General features: G+C 41.9%; 1 protein-coding gene across 1 annotated transcript in view; it reads right to left on the bottom strand.

The window, feature by feature from the left end:
• Window positions 1–353: 353 nt before the first annotated feature.
• Window positions 354–20917, bottom strand: part of LOC122400154 (hemicentin-1-like) — a 110167-nt gene continuing 89603 nt past the window's right edge. The window contains exons 5-7 of the mRNA XM_043401448.1: window positions 19052–19215; window positions 15437–15593; window positions 354–490 (exon numbers count right to left, since the gene is read on the bottom strand). Of these exons, the coding sequence (XP_043257383.1) occupies window positions 354–490; window positions 15437–15593; window positions 19052–19215 (458 nt within the window). The remainder of the gene's footprint in view (window positions 491–15436; window positions 15594–19051; window positions 19216–20917) is intronic.

Here is a 20917-nt window from a genome sequence, read left to right on the forward strand (position 1 = left end):
CTGGAACGATGATTAACAGGATGGTACAGGAAAAGGAAGGATATTTGCGTATTCAATGACTAAATTACTGTCATCTTTTCTTCCACTCTCGGTTAGATTTCTCGAAAAAGTCTTCGACAACACGTTTCGGAAGAAATTGCTAAAGAACAGGCTCTTTCGAAAGTTCTGAAAGCAAAAGATCCATAGTTTCGACGCCAGTCGTTGCACTCTCGTCGATAATTCCTACGTATCTAGCTTAGAATCTAGTCGTCCTTGGTCGAATTTCTAGGCGCTTCCTCGGCCTCCCTCCCACCGTTTCTCCCCCGGAATGAGAGAACAGAGAAGCACGCGTGAAATACTGTCGGGGTGTGGCGCTATTGCAGGAAAGTTTGGCTGTTTCGAGCGAGTATTAGAAACCACGTGAACGGAAGTAGAAGCCCGGGCCAGTGGCTGACGTCGCATCCGGAAGAGACGTATCCGGCGTCACGTTGCATGGCTTCCGTACGTTCTCCTGAAACAGAAATAAAACTCTCTCTCAGTTTCACGGTAGGTAGAGGGGGGTGAGGTCTTCAGTTTCGCGGCGTGGCGAACAATCGTCAATTTATGAACGGATTCCCGGGCGATTCTATGCTGCCCAGAGGATAGTATCGGCGCTCGCGAAAGAATAATGAGACCAGGGTCGTCGTAAATCAACGTCTCGCGGAGGACTGTCGGATTATAGGTTTTTCTGCGTTACCGGACTCAGTGCCGGCGAAAGGTCTTCATTAATTACCAAGCTCTTTAGCGCTCTGACCGCAGACCTGGACGCCTTTTTATTCCACCGTGGCGGCTAACTCGATTGTTCGATGGGATATTTTGACTTATTCGAACAACCCGTGATTCGAAACAATTCATTCGTTTTAATTAAATATTTCTTTCTCAAAACAATTATCTATTGTCCGTTTGAAATGGATATCGGAGAAAGGACTTCGATGGAAATTGGTGCGCTGCTTTACTACGGTTATGAACTCGTGAGAATCTCACAAAAAAGGAAAGGAGGGGGTGATATTGGAATATTGGGAAGTCGTTCGAGGAATGTATGTATAGCAACCGAGGAATCGGTCGAGCGCTTGTGAGAGCGCGACCCCTCTGGTGGCGAGCATGGGAGGCGACGCCACAAAATTATTCGTGGGCTATTAAGAGGGCAATTTACAAGAATTGCACCTCTGTAACTTTTTCTAATTTAATGGTATCGAAAGTATTATTTCTCGAGCTACATTTTGTAAAAATTTCGTATAAAAATATCAGTTATTATAGACACAATAGGAAGTTGATAAAAATATTGAATTTCGAAGAGAAAGGATTCGCGATCGTGGAATTCGAAGATAAAGATGTTGCACGTTCGCCGTAGAAGTAAAGAACGGGTTGCGAGCAGATGGTATCGCACACGTGTAAAGACTGTGCTTACAAGAAGTCCCTTGGCGTTGCCAAAATCTATTTCATACGATTTCGAGCTGCGTGCGTAGACGATTACCGCGGTTTAGCACCGCCGGTGATATTAAATCACCTTTTCAACTCTAAACTCGAAAGGATCTCGGGGAAATTCAGACTTACGAATCACGATTTCCAGAAAAAGTTATCTTGCTATTAGTCAGGGTTTTATAACTCGTTAACTTTTGCTCGAGTGAATGTCAATTTTAAAAAATTTGCAAATTACCAGTAATTAGTGGTAGAATGGGTAATATCGTCGTTCTACGTGAAAATGGGAATAGAAAAAGTACATAGAATGGAGTTTGTTCGTATGACGCTTCGTTTTTGAGAAAATTCGTGGAGTTTGAGATGGAATATTTTTTAATCAGTTAGAACTGGAACTAATGATATTAGGTGAAACAAATAATACCGTGTCAATTTTAATGCTTATAAACACTCGGAGCAAGTAGTAATATCGCGCTATAGTCAGACAACGTTAATACGCAGAACTTGCGTTGAATTTCTCAGAATAATCTAAGGGCTTGGTAACCTCGTAACGAATAAGCTTTTCCAGAGAGCGAACCATCGAGAATAGTATTAAAATCTACATATTAAAACGTTTACCACGAATTCTCACCGTGATATTAAATCGCAGCCTTTTCAACTCTAAATTCAAAAGGATCTCAGGATTATTGGGAATATCTACGATGGGGCATGATATTAACATTTCTTATCGCCAAACACATTCGAAATCCTATTCAAAAATATACTAAAATCTTTCAACCATCAAAGCAGTATTTATTGTACTGTGGAGTCGCCTCTCAAGCTCGCCACCAGAGGGATCGCGCTCTCACAAGCGCTCGACCGACCCCTCGGTTGCTATATATGTATACATTCCTTGAACAACTTCCCAATATCCCAGTCGTAGTTTCTCGTAGTTTCCAAGAGCACGGATCCGTTTCGTCTGGAAATTCTAAACGTTCGATAGTTAATTAGAAGCGCGTGTGATTCGATATCGCGAAAGAAGAAGATTCGAGTGGATTTCTGAAAAGGCTGTCGGAAAACGAAATGGATTTCCAAGATTTTTACGTTTACGGGGTTGAAGTGTGTCTGTACGTTTCCGGGGGCTCGGATACAGAAAGCGATTAAAGTCGTTAACGACGCGGAAGCTCGGGTCGAAACTATTGGCTATTTGCAGTTGGCGAGCAGCGCTCGTCTTAGAAGCGCTTTACGGCCAACGGCACGAACGCGCACCGTCTTGACTTTCATCAAGAACCGCCAACAGGTACTGCATTTTCTGAAATTACTTTTTTATCGATTTCCTCTCTGATTACACAGCCCTGATTCCCTAATGGCGGAAATACGAACGGCTCGCGGAAGAGAAACTGCCCTACGTCGGTCCGCGCGCGTCAATAACTAGCAAATTCCTTCGTCTCCCCGTTTTCCCGTTTCCCGTTTCTTTTCTTTTCCTTTTTTCTTATTTTGTTCCTAATTTCTCCCGTAACAGGCACTTCGTTCTGTGCTCTGAATGCAACGGGCTCGTCGGCAGCAACAATTTTCCGGTCTCCCAACGGTAATTTTCCTTCCATATTCTCGAACGATTAAGCGTTCACGCGCCACTACCTTTAAAACTTTAAATCGAGAGCGCGTTCTGTCGATGGCGCGATTACGAATTGCGTCGTTTAATTAGACGTAATCGATCGAGCGTCGCGAAACGGTTGCGCAGCGAATCAGAAAAACGACGTTCGGAAGCTCGCGAATCGAAAAGGGGGGGTTTGCTGAAATATAAATGAAACACGTAGTCGTTTCGTCTCGCAAATATTTTAACGCCGTCGTTAATTACACGATCGAGAATTCGGATCGAGATTACACAATGCCAGCGAACCAGAGCCACGCGTGTTCGCATTACTCTGAAATATCATATTACGTTCAATCACGGGATTCACGGACGTTAACGCTGTTGCGGAGATCCTAATCTACCGCGTTTGCTATAATAAGATCGAAGGATGATTGATTATGCAACAAGAGCATCGATTTCTGGCGTTCTAGTGGCTTCGTTAGAGCGTAATGCGATTGGAGCGTGTAACCAATCGTTCCTACGAAATTCACGTTATTAATTACGTGATTACTCTTAAAGGAAAACTTCGCTTCACTGCACAGTATATTTATTTTGTAGATTAACAAACGTAAATATTCCAACTCTTAAGATATAAAGGAAAATACACAGTTTACTCCTTGTGATGAAGATTTTGGCCCAAACACGAATATCACGAGCCAGACTCGCGAACGGAAGGTCGGCCCAAACGTAAACATGACGAGCCAGGCTCGCGGACAGCAAATCACGATCGTGATTGAGTTTTATTGATTTGAGTGACTATCGGTACGCCGCAAGAGTCGGTCACGATTCTTATAATCTCTGTTACAAAGCAGTTTAGTCTGGTCTGTTTACCGCGCGAGCTAAATACCACGGAAAGGGGTTAACATGTGTGATCGCTCAGCTCGATACACACTTCTTTCACTCCTTTTTGGATCAACACTTTCTGGATCCAATCCAGTAGATGGTGACAGAAGTTTCATCAATAAATGAATCATCCAACAACTCTTCGACAACCATGAAAACGTTCGCCATATTTGTTTGGGTGAAAGGAAGATTGTATCATGGTAGAGTCAATGTAAGTACGTCTCGATTATTGTGAAAAGATGGAAAAGTTGGAGTCGAAAACAATGAGCTTAGGGGTGTAGGGAAGTTGTTTGCGCACATGCCTCGTACGAGAACCGGCCCTGCCAAGTATAGTAATCCTCGGCTTACTACCCTAACGGGAACCACTGACCCACGCGGCTGGCCTATACGCGCGCGAAGAGCACACGTGAGATTCTCATCGTTAATACAAACGAGAACCTGGGGCGGGGGGTGGAAACATGGTCGGCGTAAATCTTTGCCAAGGCGATTTGGTTCACGGTCGATGGAACGTTTGCGGGCATCAGAGCCTATCGCCTGCGGTTTACAGAATTTCCTCGGAATTCGAGGACTCTGTTCCTACTTGGCGCCTCGTGGCCGGAAGATCACGACGGATTCCGGACATCAGCGAGCGATCCACTCTCGTCCTTTGTCCAGGATGGGTATCAAGGGTAGTTAATTGGCTGCCGGGATGGAGCACGGTCAATTGACCGTTTAATTAGAGTGGCAGGGCATCGACGGATTTTCGGTCGGCGTTGCTTGGCATTAATCGGTGATCTCCGTCCCGAAGCTTCGAATATTCGTCAATGTCATCGGCCAGGGCGGAGGGAGAAGTTTGAAAATTGAAACCACGAGTCGCTATTAAAGAACGGGATCTTGACACTTTGCGTACGGGTTAGGAGATATCTCGTATACGGGGTGAGACACGAACTAGTCCCTTTCGATGATCTAACAAGAAAATGTTTCGTATCGAAATTAATCAGTATTTAACTGACAAGATATTGCAGTTTAAATTTAAGAAGAAATTGACTTGATCGAAAATTAAGGTTACTGTTATATCTTTAAATGGAACTAGGTATTTTTAACTTCTTAGTGTTGTAGGCGACGTCGAGACGAATTCAACGACCTACTACACTACAACCTTTGTCGAAAGAAAAATTGCCACAATATTTGAAATTACTCCGTGATACATGGCAGGCTGAGAGCCATAGTGATGTAAGTCACATTTTAGCTACTCTACGTAAAACGATGTTTTGAGTTCGGTGTTTAAAAAATATCCAGACACATATTAGAGTTACAAAAACACTTCTACAAGCTCAGAAACGTGTCATAAAATGTCTGTATATAAAAATTGAAAGATATGTGGCGCTCCTTTGCTGCGATTAGGAACTCAAAAAATTCGTAGACTGCTAGTGGACTCATTAGTAAAGCTTTCTAGCAGGCCCTGTCTTAACACTTTGACTGCCACGTCACCCATATATGGATGACAGAACTTTTAACAGTGGAACTAAAACAATGAATTCTCAAGTTGAAATGTTAAAGAAAATCAATTTTAATAGGCTTCGTAAATTTTGATGAGGTTAGAAAAGTAACTATTACGACAACTTTTAAGTTGTGTAGTTTACAATTGCCTAAAATCAGAGTTTTGGTCTCATAAACAATTTTAGGATTTTAGACTGGCAGTCAACGTGTTAAACGATTGGGATATTGGGAAGTCGTTCGAGGAATGTATATATAACAACCAAGGGGTCGGTAGAGCGCTTGTGAGAACGCGACCCCTCTAGTGGTGAGCATGGAAAGCGACGCCACAGATGTTTAAATTCTGGAGTGGAATAACTATTGAGATGGACTTACTCCACTATTGTATAAATAGTATAGATATATAAAAAATATATAGTAATATTTATGAATACTTTATTAATGTGAATTAAAAAGGTACATACTGCATTGTATAAATGCGTGAAAATTAGCTCAACAACTTCGAAGAATCTTACTAAAATTCTGCAATCGTATGCTGGTCGTTCCACTTTGAATAAAGAGACTGATCTCGAAATCTTTAAAACGCCCCCCCGGCCAAATATCGCCACTACGTAACGTCCACCTCGAAGCTACACAACTTTTGTAAGAAACGTTCCTTCCTGTTATTTAATCCAGCGAAGATATTACGGTGGCCTGTTTCCCGTGGAACGCCTAGTATTTGCGTACAGCAAGCGGGACACGACGGGAAGTTCGTAGGTAGCTTAACACTTAACGACTCCCCGAGCTGCCTTTTATACGGCTCCAAATTTCATTTCTTCCCCTCTCTTTTTCTCTTCGTACCCCTTTCCGCGAGCTACGTCGCGTTTAAACTCGTTCCCCTGCGATATTATTAAATTTCAGACTCGAAATATCTGCGCGAATCGCAGTCGGTGAATTCATTTTCTTCCGTCCCCTTTTGTCTTCCGTGTTATTAAAAAAATTCAGTGCACGGCTCGCGCGAGTGGCGACGCGAAACTTTTCGACGTTGCAGTTTTGTTTGATCGATCGCGATCCACGATTCCGGAAACACCGATAACTTCCATTTAGCTTTCAACAAAGTGGATGAAAACCACTTTTTATTTGTTTATAATGAAATTTTTCCTGGAGCGATGAAAGACACCCAATTACGGGGTGAACGGAACAGACGCGACGGGCAATTTTCAATACGAGTATTTCGAGCGAGATTTTATCCGTGTTCCCGTTCGGGGAGAATACCATCCGGTTGGAAGCATTGTCGGGGTTGGAGCATCGATCGCCCTAATGAATCTCAAACCATTGCTAAGCTGCGACGAAGTAACGCCCCAAGAACGATCGACTTCAGAAACGCGCGGGACAGGAGAGAATTTCCAAGAGCTCCTACGGGAAACTAGAGGAACTGAAGTGCCACTCGCGCAACTTTCGAAGCTTGTAGATCGTTCGCGAATCCGAGCTGGTCGTAACGCAAACACTTTCCCGCGACAACAGGGGAGTCTTCCACATCGACGCGCCGTACCACCGGAATAAAAGTTCACTCACCGAACCTACCACCGAATCTCCTCGACCTCGCGATTTCGCAAATCATAAATATTTTTACTTTAATTTTTATTCGAGTGATTCGATTTTGACTATTTACTTCTTAAAAGTCTCACCAAACGAGCAACAAATAATCTCTAAAGTAAGAGAAATTTCAAATTTCAGAAAAACTTTATTCGGTGCGTAGAGCTTACAGTAAATAATTTTTTATTCACTATTTGCATGTAGAATACAAAAAAGACAAAATACTGAGTATTATCTAAAATCTTTTGGCTTTCAAAAACAAATTTAACATTTGCTTAACTTTCTACATTTAAACATATTGCTTATCCCTTCACATTCCCTCCTCACATTCATTTCCACTTTTATTTCATATTCGGGAAGAAATCTGCGTCCACGTTATAAATCAGACGTTATTATAGGTCTTTTAATAATCATTGACTAGGAGAACAGCAATTAATAACGCGGAATGCATCGATAACGGAACGACGAACTAATCGTCCGACTTTACGAACGGTGAAAAACAATGAGGATAATCACGAATCGATTAGGAGAGGTAATGGTCGCGCGGTAATTCACAACGAATAAAGCTTTCGCCCCGGCGGATCGTTCAAACGCCAGGAATGGCTCCAAGTGGCCCTAATAATTTTCCTTAATCGCTGCATTATATATTTTAATTCGTAGCTTCTGATAGCACGGGTGCTGATCTACAGTTCTTCGGTAAGCTTGGTAGGCTGGCTTACCGGAGCACTTATGGCTGATTTATACGATCCATTACCGCTGCTACTACTACTGACCCAGTAAGGCTGTCGGCCAACCTCGGTGAGCCAGATCAGCGCCGCTCTTAAAGCTGATTCGCGAGCCCGCCAAGCATTGGCCTTAAACTGTCCTCGGCTTAGAACATTATTAAGGTCACCAATGAGACCACATCGTCCACCGATGACGATGTCAATAACGCATATTGCGAAATTACCGGCAATACTCACCATGGTTAATACCTAAAGCGTCATGCGCTTCATCCTCGTCCCCTAAACAACAAAATCTAGTGACTGGAATTCAAATTTATTGATCACGATTTCTGGAAAATGCTACTTCACTTCTCGTTAGGATTTTAAAATGGATTAACTCGCGTGAGTGTCAATTTTAAAAAATTTTCAGTGTAGAGTTAATACTTTCATGTATGAAAAATTACTGGTAGAATGGATGATATAATCGTTCTATATGAAAAAAGGAATCGAAAATGTAGAGTGGAATTTATCGTACGATGCTTCGTTTTTGAGAAAATTCGTGGAGTTCGAGATCGAACATGTCTGACCATTGCTCGATGTTTCTACTTGCATCGGAGTTTTTGAGGTTAATTTCCCAATTAATTCACCATTTTTCAATTAGTGAGAACTAGAATTAATGATATATACAATTAATTGAAATAAATAATACCGTGTCCGATGTTAATGCTTATACAACACTCGATGCAAGTAGTAATATCGAGATATGGTCAGACAACGTTAAAACTGCGGATACTTGGGTTCTCGAATTTGTCTATTGTACGAGTAAGTATACATACGTTGCATTTCTCAGGCCAGTTTAAGGCCTTGATAACCTCGTGGCGAATAGTCTTCCCCAGGGAGCGAAGCATCGGGACCAGTATTAAAATCTACATGTTAAAACGTTTTCGCGCGGTATGTTCGGCGTATATCGTTAGAGCGCAACCACTGCTTTAACCGGAGTTTCCGCGCTATTACGAGGCGACGGCGACTTACGCGACCCGGAGTCGTTAGCCAAATTTTTCCCCTGGTAAACTGTGAAACTCGTAATCCCGAACGCAACGGGCACTAAAAGCTCGTCGCCGCCGCGGCCCCTTAATGGCGCGCGCGCTGAATACCAGCCAAATATTAAAATCTTCCGCCGCCGAAACAAACATCAAAGACGCGGGCCAGGCCGTGAGCGCTTAAAAACAGATTCCGGAAGATTACCCCTTGGAAATCCCGTGGATCGGGACCCTCGGGGCGCCGAAGGTCCTTGAAAAACTCAAAGCGAGAGCACTCGAATGCAAACGGGAGAGAAGAGAACGGACGTTCGAAGGGGGGCGAAGGAGACACGAGGAAGAAAAAAAAAACAGGGACAAGCAGGCTGCACGGGGGTGGAGGGGGGGGACAAAAAAGTTTGGACGAACGGGCTCGAGTGGCCTTGAAGCCCGAGCCTCGGTACGAAGATATCGAGGATTGGGCTCGACGACGAGTGCCACCGAGGACTTCCCGGTTGATGTGCAATTAGGAAAATTGAATTCCGACGTAATTAACTTTCTTAATTAATAGAATCGCGGAATTGTATCTTTAATCTGGCTGCTTCTGGAAGTGCTTCTGGCAGCTTCTGTCACGAGGAGGAGAGAGTTTCCGCTTTCCGGAGGCTCGGTTGGCAAACGAGAAGGGCACGGGGTTGGCGCGAAGCGAAAGATGAAACCACCAGAAGGAGATAGAACGGGTTGGATGAGAAAGATGGGGGGAGGGGGGAGGTAGGGCCGGTGGTATAAGACAGAATTGTTGCAGGAGATGGTGGCGACGACTGCGAGAACGAAAGAGGATGGGAAGTCGCTGTTAAGTTTTGATATATGCGCGACGTTATTTACGATCGCATAAGAATTAGCTCAGACGGCAAGCCAGTCTGCCGGTAAGCAAAAAGCCGGCTTTGCGCCGTGGAATGACTGGTTGGTACTGTACTCGACCGGTTTTTGTCTGGTCCGCTTCCTCAAAAGTCGTTAAATCTCGCGCGGCATTCGACGAACCGGCCAAACGACGCTTCTTGCCGTAAAACGTATCGATGGGAGCTTGAGAAACGCTAATTCACGTCGCGTATCTCGATTTCTAATGAAACTATCATGGACAGACTAGGAAATATTACAGAAACGTGCATTGGTTTCAACCATGAGCTATCACTTCTAGATAAGTGGGCCAACAATTTTGAAAGAAAAATAGTGTTGTTCGGTTGAAATTGTGTAACTTGTTTGGTTTCAATCAAGAACTGTCACTTCCAGATAAGTGGACCAACAAATTTGGGAGAAAAACAATGTTGTTCGGTTGAAATCATGTAACTTGTTTGGTTTCAATCAAGAATTGCCACTTACAGATAAGTGGACCAACAATTTTTGAGGAAAAATAATGTTGTTCGGTTGAAATCGAGTAACTTGTTTGGTTTCAATCAAGAATTGCCACTTACAGATAAGTGGACCAACAATTTTTGAGGAAAAATAATGTTGTTCGGTTGAAATCGTGTAACTTGTTTGGTTTCAATCAAGAATTGCCACTTACGGATAAGTGGACCAACAAGTTTGGGAGAAAAATAATGTTGTTCGGTTGAAATCGTGTAACTTGTTTGGTTTCAATCAAGAACTGTCACTTACGGATAAGTGGACCAACAATTTTAGAAGAAAAATAATGTTATTTGGTTGAAATCGAGTAACTTGTTTGGTTTCAACCAAGAACTGTCACTTACAGATAAATGGGCCAACAATTTTAGAAGAAAACTAATGTTGTTCGGTTGAAATCGAATAACTTCGCACCGAAAACGATGAAGTTCGCTGAGACAGCGTTTTGTCGACGAATCCGTTTCGCCCCGGAGACCCGTTTGCTTCGGCGAAATTGTCAACGAATCGTATCAGCGGCGTGAAAAATTAACAGGGAACGATTTCAGTGGCCTCGGCTGGCCGGAAAGCCACCGAAAGTCATTTTTCTTCGCAGCTCTTTACGGGTATCCGCGATTAATTAATCACGGGACGTCGATTTTGTTCAACAGGGGGGTACGATTAATAAAACCGACAGTAACCGTTCGTTATTTAAGACGATCGATTCACCTGGTTCGAAGGCGCCAGGCCAGTGTTTCCCAATCTTTTTAGAATCGCGACCCCCTCCGGTGGTGGTCACGAAGCTTGTACCTCGGTGTACGCTCATAAAAATCGTCACGGCAGGCGCCTTTAATCCCATCCCCGATGGAAATGCCACAGTCGCGATAAAATGCGTAAATTCGCGATCTGCAGAACGGTGGAACCCGTCGCCAAAGTTCTGATTTATCGTTCTGGTAAACGCTTTCGAGCGTGCATACGTAACCGTGCTCCACCCCCGACACGCTAAAAATAGTGAAAGAACGAATTTATACCGCTTTTTTCCTTACCTTACGAGCTTTTCGTCTCTGACTATTAGTTGCAATTGCGGAACTTGATACATTAAATCGTTCGCTGTTTTTATTTGAATATAGAAATACAAAATTGGAAGCAAAACAGAACGTGATGGTCAACTGTTATAATTCCTTATTCGTTTTCGTCAGTAAATTACTTGTTTGAATCTAATAAAAAATTAAAAACAATTATGGTACAACGCGGTATTAAACGCGACAGGGGATGTAAGTCTCACGGCGAAAAGAAGGGAAATTAATGAACCGGAAAATGTTACGCGAAGCGTAGAACGTTGCTGGAAAGAGTTCGACGCTAATTTCACTCGGCCGTTAATGGCCATAATTACAAACCAATAATTAACAGACTGAAGATTAATACATTAGCCAATAGGGGAATTATAGCGACCTCTTTTATTCTAATTTTTTTCGTGAAAAATCCTGACTAGACAAATTACGAGTCTCGTTATTTCTCTGGAAAATCTATTTACGAGATCAAAACGGCAGAACCAGCCAACTTCTCAGGATCCTGTTGCATAAAGCGATTGCCGCTGGTCGCCGTTAATAATTCCTTCCTGGCCAATAGCGTTCGATGTTCAAAATTTATTCGACCCCGTGATTGGGACAGTGTTTCATCGAGACGCGCAGTTTACACGGCATTTATGACGATATTTATGAGGGCATTTGCATCGGTGTAAGCTCGTAAAAATCATCTCGTCGTCGAAGCACAGTGACGGTCGCGTTTAATTCCGTTCGAACGGTAATTCTTTTGGTACCGGCTACTCGGCCAGGCCCATAAACATGCGTAAATTCGCAATTTGGAAAACCGTGTGGCGAGTTGCCGAAACTCTGATTTATCAGCGCGATCGATATCGCCGGGAAAATGTTACACGCTCGATGTAACGAACAACGTTTGTTCACCGTATCGTTGTACAATGGGTCGAATTACCCAAAAGAGCCTCCAAGTGGATAATGGTACCTCGTTCCGCGCAGTCCTTTTTTTTAAAAAACACGCTTTTGTGTTCATAGGACAACAGCCACCAGGATAGCCGATTCCTCGAAACGTTGGAGGACGAGGAAATAGGTATTTCCCCTGTCAACCGAAGATCCGCAAACAGAGCCAGTCAAACTCGAGAAACGACGTCCTTTTGTTTCAATATTTGTTCGAACTCTGCGTGCGTATTTCGAAAGTCACGATCGACCGGGCGAACCGAATGTAAATTAACAGAATTCGATCCAATCTTTACGGAGCATGAGCATTGCACGCAACGAATGTTTATTTATTTACAAGGTAAGTGTGCCCGACTTCAACGACCAAAAAACGAGTATAAAATTTAGACCCTGGCAGCCGCGAACGGGTATCGAAAGACAGTTACCGTCGGCCATCGTGGAAAAATCGCGAAGCAACGGGATACTGGCTGCTCCCAGCGTCGCTTTAAAGCCGCGTAAATTCGCAATCTGTGAAACTACGAAACGAGTCGGCGAAGTTCTGATTCATGGCGCGTCCCTTCGGTCGTACGCGGGACAAGGGAAAAGGAACAGAGCCGGCGTGTGCATGTGTACGAGCCACGGAGGGCGACGGTGGGCGTCGGTCGTCCAAGAAAAATGCGACGTCTCGCGGGCCGCCGCTTCCTCGCAATAACTTCCGAAGGAAAATTCACGATAATAGAGACTACTGCCTGTGAATTCCGCATGCAAATGTGCTTACGGTTCTCCTTTAGCCCCACCCCCTCCTTTCGTTTCCCCACGTTCGCGTTTCCCACCCCTGGCGCGGAGCACCACGTTCTTCGTACTCTCCCTCTCTATTTCTCATGCGGACACACGAACCGCCCGTTTTAACCGGGATTTTCTCTCTTTCTTGCGACCCCAAACGACGTCCGCGGCGAACCGAGGGTCTGAGCTAGACAAATAGTTCCGCCGTGAAATACCGCCGCCTCCTTAAAACTTTAAAGTGTTTCGAGTAATCCTAAGGCGCGACTTTAGATCATGGGGTATACCACCCCCTCCCCCACCCCCCACGAACCATCTTTGCTTCCCTCTTTCGCCGCTGTCAGGGTGTTTCTCGGTTTTCTTTCCGCTCGCTTCCTGAGGGGTGCGCGTGACTCGGCCGCTACCGGTCGAATACAAATGCAAATGCAAATGCACTCGGGGGCTCGCAATATTCCGCCGAGCGTGTGTGTTCGCGCGATCGAGTTAACACCTTCGCTGCCAAACGGATTTCGTGAAATTTTCTTTGCCCAATGCTCTCCGCGTTGTCTCAGAAACCTGCCAGGTCCGACGATCAAAGTTTATCTACGTTGCAGAACCTTTCCATTCAAACTTAATCAGGATATACAGCGTGCTCGGCCACCCCTGGGGAAAAATTTAATGGGAGATTCTAGAGGCCAAAATAAGATGAAAATCAAGAATATCAATAGGCTTCGTTAAAAAGTTATTAACGTTTAAAGTTCCGTTCGTACTGAATTTTTTTCTCGAAAATGCGCAGGAATTTGGGGGTATGTTTTATCAGCAAAAATGATTGTAATCGACCCCCGCAACCGGAAATAATTTTTCCAGAACCATTTGAAACTTTTCATTTTCACCGAAAAATGTAGGCACTCATCGATTTTCCTTAAATATTCGTTTAATTTTTAATAAATTTATTTGTCGCTGTATGGAAATGTTGTCTAATACTTTTTTGTAGGTACCTATGGGCTCTGTTTAAGAAAACAATTTCAATGAGATACGTTCACTATTGTAGGAGTTATGGCCGTTTGAAAATTGGACCAGTTTTATGGAGTTTTTCTCACTTCACGGTGTTAAGAAACAATTATTGGAATTTCTACGTGTTCTTAACCAAAATACGCGTTGTTTGCCGTTTGAAACATTAAAATCCTTCAATCCGTTCAGAAGTTATGATGTTTTAAACATACGCTTGAAATTTCAATGAAACATGGTCAGACATGAAATTGTCGGTAATGAATTTTTTTCTCGAAAATGCGTAGGATTTCGAGGGTATGTCTATTCACCAAAAATGATCATAATTGATCCTTACTCCTAAAAATAATTTTTCCAGAACAATTTCAAATTTTTCAATTTCGCCAAAAATTTGTCCACATTACTGAATTTTTTGTTTGAAAATGCTAAAGATTTCGAAGATATGTGTATTCACCAAAAATAATCAAAATTGACCCTTGCATCTAAAAATAATTTTTCCAGCACAATTTGTCCTGTCGATTTTTCTTAAAAATTCGGTTTTGATTTTTAGTCATTTTGTTTTACACCCTACAGAAAAGTTGTGTAATACTTTTTTGTAGGCACCCATGACCTCTAGTTGACTACTAAATTTCAATGAGATACGTTCACTATTGTAGGAGTTATGGCCGTTTGAAAATTGGACCAGTTTTATGGGGTTTTTCTCACTTCACGGGTTAAAAAACAACTTTTCGAATATTGTTGGAATCTCTACATATTCTTAACCAAAATACACGTTGTTTGCCGTTTGAAACATTAAAATCCTCCAATCCGTTCAGAAGTTACGATGTTTTAAACATACGCATGAAATTTCAGGGAAACATATCAATGTATGGTCAGACATCATATTTTCGGTAATGAATTTTTTTCTCGAAACTGCGTAGGATATCGGCGGTATGTGTAATGACCAAAAATGATTGTAATCGACGCTTGCAACCGAGAATAATTTTTTTAGAACGATTTGAAAAATTTTTTTTGCCGAAAAATTTCAGCATCTACCTGATTTTTTTTCTCGAAAATGGGTAGAATTTCGGGGATATGTGTATTCAATGTATAACTTTGTAACGAAGCCTCAATCAACAAATTGATATTCTTGATTTTCGTCTTATTTTGACCTCCAGAATCTCCTATTAAAATTTTCCCCAGGGGTGGCCGAACATCCTATATGCATAGACTCACGAAAGTATTCACACGATGATATATTTCTAATTAAAATTGACACAAACCGTGCGGAATATTAAATATTTTGAAATTGTACATATCGTGTATGGGGAATACCTGAGAATAACATATAAAAGTTGAATTGAAATTAAGTAATATCCAAATTAGAAAGATTTTGATAGTTTTTTTTCATACCGTAGATCACAAAAGTATTCTAATAAATCTTTCTAAGTCGGATACGTGTTACTTAATTTCAATGCAATTTTTACATGTTATTCTAACCTATTCCCCATGCACAATATTACGACAATTTCAAAATATTTAATATACCGTACGGTTTGCGTCAGTTTCAATTAGGAATACATCATCGTTCGAATACTGTCGCTTTGTGTAGGTACGCGGAAAAAGGTAAACAGAAATTGTCCAGCGAAGGTAACGGTTAAAAACGAAATTTCAAACGCTAACCTGGCTCGACGATCAGCATTACAGTGTCCGTTCGTCCTTCCGTCGGCCTGCACGAATATTTTCCGACGTCGTTTAGCGTGACCGACGCCAAAGTCAATTCGGAGACCGTGCGCGCCGCGCCTCTTTCAGTCTCCACGTTTATTCCGCCCCGTGCAGCCTGTAAATAATGCAACCGGCAAATACAATGTAAAATTCCATAGTTTGTTCGACGAGCCCGTCACCGACAAACTTTTTTTCCCCGACGCCGGGCACGGCGAGTGTTTACAATTAATACCGCTTCATCTGTAAAATATACATCGTTCCGCCGCCGCCCGTCGCGTGTTGATCATGCAAATATTACGATCGAAAACCATCGCGAGGGGACCATGGAAAGTTAAATATAAATATCCGGGAACGTTAACGGTTCGTAATTTCATAATAAATCGCTAGGCGAATGAATCGAGACGAGACCCGCGGATAAATTTTCAGTATCGGTCGATATCGCGAACCCCTATCTGAACCGAGAACGTTTTTCATTCTGGTCGAATGGAATTCGACCGTGCACCAATAATTACCACAATCTGCGTGCTCCGTACGGAATTATTGTTATCGTCAACGCGGGCGTCGCGAGATTCCGTGTAAATTAATCCACAACCGGATAGCACAAGATTTGGTTTATAGTTCAAGTGAACCGGAACTGGGAAACTTGCCTTAACAGTTTGAGTGCCAGGCAGCGCGATCCCGTGTTCCCCGTTTAGTGCCAAAACGTGCCGACGATAGAGATGTGCAGATATCCGATATTACGGGACTCGGACGATGTCGAAATAAAATCGTCAAAATTTAGGCCAGCTCTATTCGAGAATGAAAGAAAACCGGAACGATACGGTAAGGCGGAATCGAGATTTCGTTCCGAGAGGGAGAAAACAGTTACGAAGCCATGAATAAAAAAAAGTTTAATTAGCGTCTAGAGATGGGGATCAAGTTCAATACACGAAACCGAGTCAACTTCGATAACTATGCTTCCCAGGTTTCGAATACTACTCGGAATAATTATATAAAGTGTATTTGTTCTAGGGAATGAGTTCTTGCAAGTTTCGAAAAGGTACTTGTAAGTACTTCGACGTTATGGATATTCGAACCTTTTGTAAGTAGTACTCGAATCTTCTAAATCAGAATTTTGTAACAGGTTTTAAGTAAGATATTTGATAGCTGAATTTACAACTATTTATAAATATATTTGCAATACTTGGTTTTAACCTATTTCTTTTTTATTTATAATATACCCTGCTTTTGGAGAAGACTCTTTTCGAGGGTACAGACATGCTGATATAAAAATCGAACACATTATAAAACTATAGTTACATAATTATATGTACATACATATAATATTTATGAAGGTTTCGATTCTATTCGATGAAGATTCGAATATGTTTGAAAGTACTGTTTTCTTTTTACCAAAATGGAGGGTTCTCAATGAAAAACTTAGAGAATGATCGAGTCTACCTCACAGAAGTTCGAGTATACTTGCAATTTCAAAGTAACAAACTGGGAAAATCATAGAGTTTCTAATATAATATTTATGATAGTTTCGATGAAGATTCGATAAAGATTCGAACATGTTTGAAAGTACTGTTTTCTTTTTACCAAAATGGAGGGCTCTCAATCAAAAACTTAGAGAGGGTTCGAGTCTACATCCCAGAGGTTCGAGTATACTTGCAATTTCGAAGTAACAAACTAGGAAAATCATAGAATTTCTAATATAATATTTATGTTAGTTTCGATGAAGATTCGATAAAGATTCAAATATATTTGAAAGTAATGTTTTCTTTTTACCAAAATGGAGGGTTCTCAATCAAAAACTTAGAGAATGATCGAGTCTACCTCACAGAAGTTCGAGTATACTTGCAATTTCAAAGTAACAAACTGGGAAAATCATAGAGTTTCTAATATAATATTTATGATAGTTTCGATGAAGATTCGATAAAGATTCGAACATGTTTGAAAGTACTGTTTTCTTTTTACCTAAATGGAGGGTTCTCAAGCAATAACTTAGGGAGGGTTCGAGTCTACCTCACAGAGGTTCGAGTATACGTGCAATTTCGAAGTAACAAACTGGGAAAACCATAGAATTTCAAATATAAATTTTATGAAAGTTTCGATGAAGATTCAAATATATTTGATAGTACTGTTTTCTTTTCACCGAAATAGAGGGCTCTCAATCAAAAACTTAGAGAGGGTTCGAGTCTAGCTCACAGAGGTTTGAGTATACTTGCAATTTCAAAGTAACAAACTGGGAGAATCATAGAATTTCTAATATAATATTTATGAAAGTTTCGATGAAGATTTGAATATATTTGAAAATACTGTTTTCTTTTTACCAAAATAGAGGGCTCTCAATTAAAAACTTAGAGAAGGTCTACCTCACAGAGGATCGAGTATACTTGCAATTTCAAAGCAACAAACTGGAAGAATCATAGAATTTCTAATATAATATTTATCAAGATTTCGATTCTATTCGATAAAGATTCGAATATATTTGAAAGTACTGTTTTCTTTTTACCAAAATGGAGGGTTCTCAATCAAAAACTTAGAGAATGATCGAGTCTACCTCACAGAAGTTCGAGTATACTTGCAATTTCAAAGTAACAAACTGGGAAAATCATAGAGTTTCTAATATAATATTTATGATAGTTTCGATGAAGATTCGATAAAGATTCGAATATATTTGAAAGTACTGTTTTCTTTTTACCAAAATGGAGGGCTCTCAATCAAAAACTTACAGAGGGTTCGAGTCTACCTCCCAGAAGTTCGAGTATACTTGCAATTTCGAAGTAACAAACTGGGAAAATCATAGAGTTTCTAATATAATATTTATGATAGTTTCGATGAAGATTCGATAAAGATTCGAACATGTTTGAAAGTACTGTTTTCTTTTTACCAAAATGGAGGGCTCTCAATCAAAAACTTACAGAGGTTTCGAGTCTACCTCCCAGAAGTTCGAGTATACTTGCAATTTCGAAGTAACAAACTAGGAAAATCATAGAATTTCTAATATAATATTTATGAAAGTTTCGATGGAGATTCGATAAAGATTCAAATATATTTGAAAGTAATGTTTTCTTTTTACCAAAATGGAGGGTTCTCAATCAAAAACTTAGAGAATGATCGAGTCTACCTCACAGAAGTTCGAGTATACTTGCAATTTCAAAGTAACAAACTGAGAAAATCATAGAGTTTCTAATATAATATTTATGATAGTTTCGATGAAGATTCGATAAAGATTCGAACATGTTTGAAAGTACTGTTTTCTTTTTACTAAAATGGAGGGCTCTCAATCAAAAACTTAGAGAGGGTTCGAGTCTAGCTCACAGAGGTTTGAGTATACTTGCAATTTCAAAGTAACAAACTGGGAGAATCATAGAATTTCTAATATAATATTTAAGAAAGTTTCGATGAAGATTCGAATATATTTGAAAATACTGTTTTCTTTTTACCAAAATGGAGGGTTTCCCAATCAAAAACTTAAAGAATGTTCGAGTCTACCTCCTAGAGGTTCGAGTATATTTGCAATGTACTTGATCCCAGCCCTGTTAGAGTCGCTCCAAGGGAAAGGGAGGGGTGTATAATAGAAATTACCTGGAATGTGAGGAGTTTGTTATCCCGTAGCCACTGCACGCCCCGGATGGGTCGAGTCTGATACGGGGACAATATGACGCACCTCAAGGTGATCGTCGACCCCGACGGCACGCTTTGCTCCCGAGGACCCATTATGGCCGCCACTGGCGCCGTGCTCTCATAACCTGCAACCCATGTACGGACAAATATCATACGACAACCGACGCAGTCTACCAGCGAGATTAAACGGGCTTAAGGCGATGTTAAATAGTTTCTCGACGCACGTTGTTCGTCAAGCTCGTCGTATCAGTCCCTTCTCGCCTCTTTAGACCTCCCGTGGCTGTTACCGTGCCACGGTGCACGGAGATATGTTATTGTAGCAAACAGCTTCCAGTTTTCGACTGGTTCGTTTGACTGTTTGCGAGGCCTCGTGGGCTAGATTGTCGGTAATGTAGAATCATTAGACCCCGAGCGTGGTTATTACCGCTGGCAAACATTTCACTCGGTTTCTAAACACTTGCCCTTCCAATTAGTTGGCGACTATTTGCGTTCGATCCTTTTGAGAAACGAGCCGGTTAAAAAATGATCAATTTGTAAACATTCGAGTATAGATGAAACATCATCAAAGATAAATACACATGGTTTACCACGAGCACGATGAGAAATTTATGCCTGGAAATATACGGGGAAAATTGAAAATCGATTGATAAAGATAGTCCTTAAAATCTCCCTTAAAAGTGAAAGAGTACAGTTTTGAAATAGTACTTGAAAGCGTAAACGCTCACAGCGCGTGAACATCAAACCGAAGGTACCCATTTGATGCAAAGAGATGCTCGGTATCTGTGCGTCTGTGTGATCAGGAGAGTGGAGTGCGGTAGGTCAAGCGAGAATCAGTTGGGGTCAAAAAGTCATTGAATCGGGATCAGAGAACCGAGCGGTGAGGAGGAGGAACGAAGGGCAAGAAATTACTTCGGAGAGTTTATTTAAATTTCATCGTGAGTTTTCAGTGGCGGTAGAGCTCTAGTCGTATTATATTGTCGCGAACTGTATTTAACCAGGTGCAGCGTTTGTCTGTCTACGGTGGAGAGCAAGGGGTAACGAAATCTTTAAAACAATTTCTTGCCTCGGTGTCGTTATACGCGTTCGCAACGAGCGGAACAAACGGGTCGCACGAAAGTGTTTCTACCGAGCTCGTCGACACAAATAAATAAATCACACTCGGATGCCTGAAGCGACGTTAAGCAGCTCGTAGAGTCGAGGGTCCGAAAAGTAATTACACGGCGTGCACCGGGCGACAGAAGGTGGTAAATCCATTTTACGTTCGGTGTAGTTGGGAGAGTGGGTTCGTTAGCGGGCGTATATACGAATAGACGAGGTCAAGTTTCGCGAATCGGCCGCGATCAATGGAGATTCCTTGGTTCCCTCGATGACTTCATTAGAAGACCGGGGGGGTTTCGTTCCTTGGTCTTGCTGATTAAAACACCCCTCGAGGCGAATTAATTACGTTCCACGGGCAGAAATATTACCGGGCGTAAGTTCAAAAAGCCGCGGAACGATCGACCGTCTCCGGGAAAACGAACTTTTCCACAACTTTTTAATTGACAGCGCCAGCCGGCCTGACGTATCGCGAACGTTTCGTAATTGACGTAATCCGTTCTCGGTTTTAGTATCCCCCCTGACAAAGCATCGGCGCGTAACCGTCCTACGGATGGATAAGGGTCGGCCCCGACAGCGGCAGGGCCGCTTTAATGTTACGCAATAATTTTAATTAATGCGAGCCGCGCGAAAGGAAACGTATTTCCCGCCGTTTCAGCGGGAAAAGAACGCGGCACGTACGCGGGACGTACAGTCAAGTTTGTACGTTTTAATTTAGAGGAACGGTCCAAG

Source organism: Colletes gigas, unplaced genomic scaffold (genome assembly GCF_013123115.1).
Source record: "Colletes gigas isolate AHSC1104 unplaced genomic scaffold, ASM1312311v1 Colletes_gigas_Sc00016, whole genome shotgun sequence".
In the NCBI taxonomy this organism is placed as follows: Eukaryota; Metazoa; Arthropoda; class Insecta; order Hymenoptera; family Colletidae; genus Colletes; species Colletes gigas.